Raw genomic sequence first — 6,000 nt, 5'->3', positions numbered from 1 at the left:
CACTGCAGTTGGATGTGGTAATGCACCTTTAAGCTGGTTTGCAAACCGCCACTAACTCTAAAGAAGAAGAATAAGCAGAAGGAAAAAGAAGAAGTCCTGCAAAACTCTATGGCAAAACTACCAGAAAACTACTCTGTTCAGTTTTTCACCCATGAACTGTTCCCATCCCGGTGGAATACTTGTTTAGGGAGTCCCAACAACAGCACAGTCCCTTTGTTGTGTTGATAAAGTGTGGATCCACCCGAGCCTCTGTATGTATGGATAAACCGGTCTGAATGGACTTCGTGTTGTTTAACTTTTTCTGAACGTTTTACCTCGGATCTCATCGTTCCGGTAGGTCAACTACAAAGCTATCGAAGTTAGCGTAGCATGCTAGCTGGTTAGCAGCACATAGCTAGCGTGACTGTTTGGTGGAGAGCAAACAGTGTTTTTGACGGAGTTTGTGTAAAGAAAAAAAAAAGTTTGTGTGATTGTGTGAAGATGTCTAAGGTCCAAATGCTGAGAGAGTCGGTGAAGCAGCGACTAACCGCGGCTGCTGAAGAGATATTTGGGCTGTTTGAAACAACGATAGCCGAGTACGAGGAGGAACGGTGTCGGTCAAAAGAGGAGAACGAGCGACAACGGGAACTTCTGGACGCTGTTTTCACCCCTAAGCTTCGGTTACACAGGACAGGTTTGTTCAACACTCCTCTCTCCTCCCTGAGATGAAAAGGAACTGAGCATTTACGTTACACAGTGTAGGACATTACAACATATTTCGAGGGCAACTTTTAAAAAACAGAAAATTTGTCGAAAAGTAGTTTTTAAATGTGAAATGAAATGAGCCTAGATTAAAATGCATACAGTAACTTTAGCCTAATCACCACCTTCTGCCAAAAAGCATATTTATTAGCAGTGCATTCACAGAGTCTCACAAAAGTGAGTACACCCCTCACATTTTAGTAAATATTTCATTATATCTTTTAATGGGACAACACTGAAGAAATGACACTTTGCTACAATGTAAAGTATTAAGTTTACAGCTTGTATAACAGTGTAAATGTGCTGTCCCCTCAAAATAACTCAACACACATCCATTAATGTCTAAACCGCTGGCAACAAAAGTCAGTACACCCCTATGTTAAATTCCCATAGAGGCAGGCAGATTTTTATTTTTAAAGACCAGTTATTTCATGGATCCAGGATACTATGCATCCTGATAAAGTTCCCTTGGCCTTTGGAATTAAAATAGCCCCACATCATCACATATCCTTCACCATACCATGGGGTACTTTTCATAAAATCATCTCTCAATGCAAATCAAACCAGCTATTAGGCTAACTCACATAAAACCATGCCAACCTCTAGGTATGGTGAAGGATATGTGATGATGTGGGGCTATTTTAATTCCAAAGGCCAAGGGAACTTTATCAGGATGCATAGTATCCTGGATCCATGAAATAACTGGCCTTTAAAAATAAAAATCTGCCTGCCTCTATGGGAATTTAACATAAGGGTGTACTGACTTTTGTTATTTTGAGGGGGCAGCACATTTACACTGTTATACAAGCTGTACACTTAATACTTTACGTTGTAGCAGAGTGTAATTTCTTCAGTGTTGTCCCATTAAAAGTTATGACATATTGAGTAAAATGTGAGGGGTGTACTCACTTTTGTGAGATACTGTATATGTAAAATGCTGTTCATGTTTGCGGGGAAATTGAAAGTAGTTCAAATAAATGGTTACCGGTGTTGAACTAGTTTATTTTGCAGGTACAGGACAGTGTATTTTTCCAACTGGAAACATAAATGACACTAACGATATATTCTATTCTAACTCTCCCTACATCAATAGGACAGACTTTGCACCCTGAATTTGGACATTTCATTTTCTAAATACTTATTACATATAAAAGAGCATCTAATCTGTACCTTTTTTATATTGTTTTTGTCTAACAAGGATAATAATCATTCATTCTTTGAAAAGTACACAACAGGTGTCAAGGATGCACATTTCATTCTGAAGGAAAGCCTTTCACTCTCACATTATTAGACAGTTCTGTGAGACAGCAGGGGAAGATGGTTTGCAGCAAATGTCAAAAGAATCACCTAAACCTAGTAAAACATCCATTAGACATAATTTTTAATCTCAGTCCTTGGATGCAGAATGCAGCAGATCAACAAAATGAACAGCAACTAAATGAAAGTTTTTGAGCTGTGATGTGAATGAACAACATTATTTCTCTGTAACGTCTCTGTTTCCTGCAGATGCCCAGCAGCTGTCGGTGAGGGAAGAAGAGGTTCCCCCTGAGCAGCGGGAGTGGAGCCCCAGTCTGGACCAGCAGCACCCAGAGCCCCCACACATTAAAGAGGAACAGGAGGAACTCTGGATCAGTCAGGAGAGAGAGCAGCTTCAAGGGCTGGAGGAGGCTGATATCACCAAGTTCCCATTCACTCCTGTCCCTGTGAAGAGTGAAGATGATGAAGAGAAACCTCAGCTGTCACAGCTTCATCAAAGACAAACTGAACAAATGGAAAGAGAAACTGATGGAGAGGACTGTGGGGGACCAGAACCAGCCAAGAACTCAGATCCAGATATAGATTTACATATAAATACTGAAGACCAGGCTGGAGACTCTTCAGAACCTGAGACTGATGACAGTAATGAGTGGAAAGAGACCAGAGAAGCTCAGTCAGGTTCAAACTCTTTGGAAAATGATGATGATGATGATTTTGTCAGTGATTCGAGCTGTAGTACTGATGAGAAAACATTAAGCTGCTCTGATTGTGGGAAAAGATTTGAATGCAAGGCATGGCTGAAGCAACACATGAGAACTCATACCGGAGAAAAACCTTTCAGCTGCTCAGTTTGTAAGAAATCTTTTGCAAAGAGTGGAAATTTACAGGCACACATGAGAACCCACACAGGAGAGAAACGATTAAGCTGCTCCGTGTGTCAGAAGAAGTTTAGCCACAACACACATCTAAAGAACCACATGAGAGCTCATACAGGAGAGAAACCTTTCAGCTGCTCAGTTTGTAAGATATCTTTTACACGGAAAGATAGTTTACAGAAACACATGAGAACCCACACAGGAGAGAAGCCCTTCCCATGCTCAGTTTGTAAAAAATCGTTTGCACAGAGTTATACTTTACAGGTACACATGAGAATCCACACGGGAAAAAAACCTTTCAGCTGCTCAGTTTGAAAAGGAACTTTTTGCACACAAAATAAATTTACATGTACACATGAGAACCCACACAGGAGAGAAACCGTTTGAGGACTGTGGAGGACCAGAACCAGCCTGGAAATCAGATCCACATAGACATCCAGAACCAAAAAACTGATGACAAGACTGGAGACTCTTGTGAACCTGAAACTGATCGACAGTGATTATTGTCTGTGAATGACAATCGTTACTGGCTAAGTGCGGTTAAAGACTTAAACAAAAGATGAACTAGGCAGTCACATGTCAGATATCAGAACTATGTTTTTGACAGCAGCGGCAGTAAAACCGCTGGTTCAGATGAAAGTTTCAGCTGTGATAAAACTCTGGATTAAAAGAAGGTAGAAACTGTTCTGGACATGATTGATCTGAGAACACATTACAGAAAGCAGTCCTCTCTCCTCAAGAGCCAAGCCGGGTTCGTGAGTCTCGCTTGCTACCTGCTGGTTAAAGAAAGGGAAGGGGGTTAGCCCCGGAGATAGCAACATCTTCAGCTGGTGGGCCGGCTTTAAGGTTGACCAGCTATTCTCATTTTAGTGACAAGCCGCTCCTTCAAGTTTTGCTTTAATGATCTTTCACCACCAACAAGGCTACAAGCTGAAAACAGTGGACCAAAACTATCACTGCTAGAGGCTAGTGTTTTTCATGGTGGCCTTGTAACTTGTTGAGAGGAAACTAATAAGGTAAATGTATGGGCTTTTCCAAATGTGCATAGTTAATTCGTAATCAACTAGCAATTAATCAATAATTGCCTTGTGCAACTAAGCAGCTCATTCAAAACCAAGGAAGAGGTCAGTATGTACTGTAGAGTCACATCTCTGTTAACATTAATGGTCATTTGACAGTAAAGTCACTTGGGGGCGCTGTTGTCCTATTTGTATAAAACTATGATGGTAAAGGGCCTTGCGTTGGTTCCTATCATTTTTTTTTTTAAATGTAGGATATCGCTTTCTCAATCTCTGTCTCTATATATAGGCTATATATTTAAAAAACACCTTCATCCTCATCGGTTACTTCTGTCAGGTATGCAATACTGTGGTATGGAAGACAGAACGTGACTTAAGTAACTGAACTACACTTGAACTGTTTTTACCATTACCACTCAGCTAATTAATTTACACAGCGAGACACTTTTACAGTCGATACACACAGTGCTGGGACATTCACATCAGGAGAAGTTGGAGAAGAGAAGTTTTAGTTTTAGAACTTCTCACTGGTCATGTTTCCATCAACGTATTTTGAAGTATCGCATTTTGAAGTATCGCATTAGAAAATGTTGATGGAAACGGCAAAATTAGAAAAGACGTCCTCAAATTCGCAAAAGGTTTTTACGCTCGTTTGAGGTGGTTTTTGCCTTTTTCGAAAGAGTTAAACGCACAAAATGAGAGATGGAAAGAGCTTTGCGGAATAAGTTGTGACTTAGCAAACGTGTAACAATAGCCGCTTTCCGACCGGAAGGATTTTTGCAGTTCCTAGAACATAATGTTCCTAGAACCCTTTTTTTCTCGTGTTCTGACTGGACCAATTTGGGGATTATTAAGTTCCTCTGACCACAGTCCTGTAACTCTTTCAGCTCCTACTTCAGGGCAGGGTCTTTTCCCTTTTCGTATAGTGGTGGATAGATGGCTGTGTTATAATAACAAAAGGTCAGTCCCTATGGCCACTTGGCCAGTGTGAATGCAAATGGGGAAAAACTGGTGTTAGGGGAGAGTAGTTAGTAGAACTGTTTAGAAGTGGACTGTTCCTATAACTACGTTCCTGTAACTACTTGGTCGGAAAGATGCTTATAATATACTGATTATAGTTCCAGGGGAAGGATCGGGATATGGGTCCATCCAGTGCGCTGTAAACTTGTGGCACAAGGTGCGTGGTGGAGTTGCGGTGCACTATAGCCTGTGCCTCAGCCACGTCGGGTAAATTGACGAATTGGTTCAACAGCTTGAATCGTATGGCCCTGCACACCTACACAGCGGTGAACGGTTGTCTGGCTGACACCAAATGTCTCTGCCACAACCCTGTAATCTGCACCAAAACCTGGTATTCTGCACCACAACCCTGTATTCTGCACCACAACCCTGTATTCTGCACCACAACCCTGTATTCTGCACCACAACCCGGTATTCTGCACCACAACCGGTATTCTGCACCACAACCCTGTATTCTGCACAGGTGGCAAACTTGTAGAATGCGATGACAATGCATTTTTTGCGTAGTTTATTCACTCTAAACCAGTTGATGTAAACGCTTTTTTAATTTTAAAAATTTGCTTAAAATTCGCTTGACAATTAGATGGAAACATAGCTACTGCAGGAGTGTAGCTTGGTCGTCTCAGTCAGTTAGAAGAGCACTTCTAGGAAAACCGAATCTTAATCTTGTACCTCTCTCTTTCATACACTTTTTCCAGTGGTCCGTCGTCACCCATAAGAAGGCGTTATTTCCAAATCCATGTGTTTTGAGGTTACTTCCGGTTTTTCAAGTTAGTCTTTTGGTCTTAATCTAATCAACAGACGGCCCCCAGACAGAGAGGCGACAGAAGTTCTTCCTGCCATGTGAACAAAGAGCCTCCTTCTGCTAAGTGACAGACATTATGTAATTAGAGTAGCCTAGAAATCTAGACACGCCCTAGCGGCAGCAACTTTATTTTGCAGCCAGGAGGGTCCAGGCACTCTCCGTTGGCTTGCAAGCTGGAAAAACCTAACTCTGGTCATGTCAATCACATCGTGTATAGAGTCGGTGGGCGGGCTTATGGCTGCTGCTGCTGGGAACAGCGGTCTTCTGGAAGACTTGGAGTTCA

The 6,000-nt window shown here is 41.7% G+C and overlaps 1 protein-coding gene across 1 annotated transcript; it reads left to right on the top strand.

Annotated features, from left to right (window-relative positions):
- On the top strand, positions 1-3,559 carry LOC120573999 (zinc finger protein 32-like). The gene is made up of 2 exons (XM_039823963.1): positions 1-673; positions 2,248-3,559. The coding sequence occupies exons 1-2, from the start codon at positions 481-483 to the stop codon at positions 3,186-3,188; spliced, it is 1,134 nt and encodes a 377-aa protein (XP_039679897.1). The 5' UTR covers positions 1-480; the 3' UTR covers positions 3,189-3,559.
- The last annotated feature ends 2,441 nt before the right edge of the window (positions 3,560-6,000 follow it).

Source organism: Perca fluviatilis, chromosome 15 (assembly GCF_010015445.1).
Source record: "Perca fluviatilis chromosome 15, GENO_Pfluv_1.0, whole genome shotgun sequence".
Classification (NCBI taxonomy): domain Eukaryota; kingdom Metazoa; phylum Chordata; class Actinopteri; order Perciformes; family Percidae; genus Perca; species Perca fluviatilis.
Note: the sequence above shows the minus strand (reverse complement) of the source record. Positions and strands in the feature narration are given on the sequence as shown.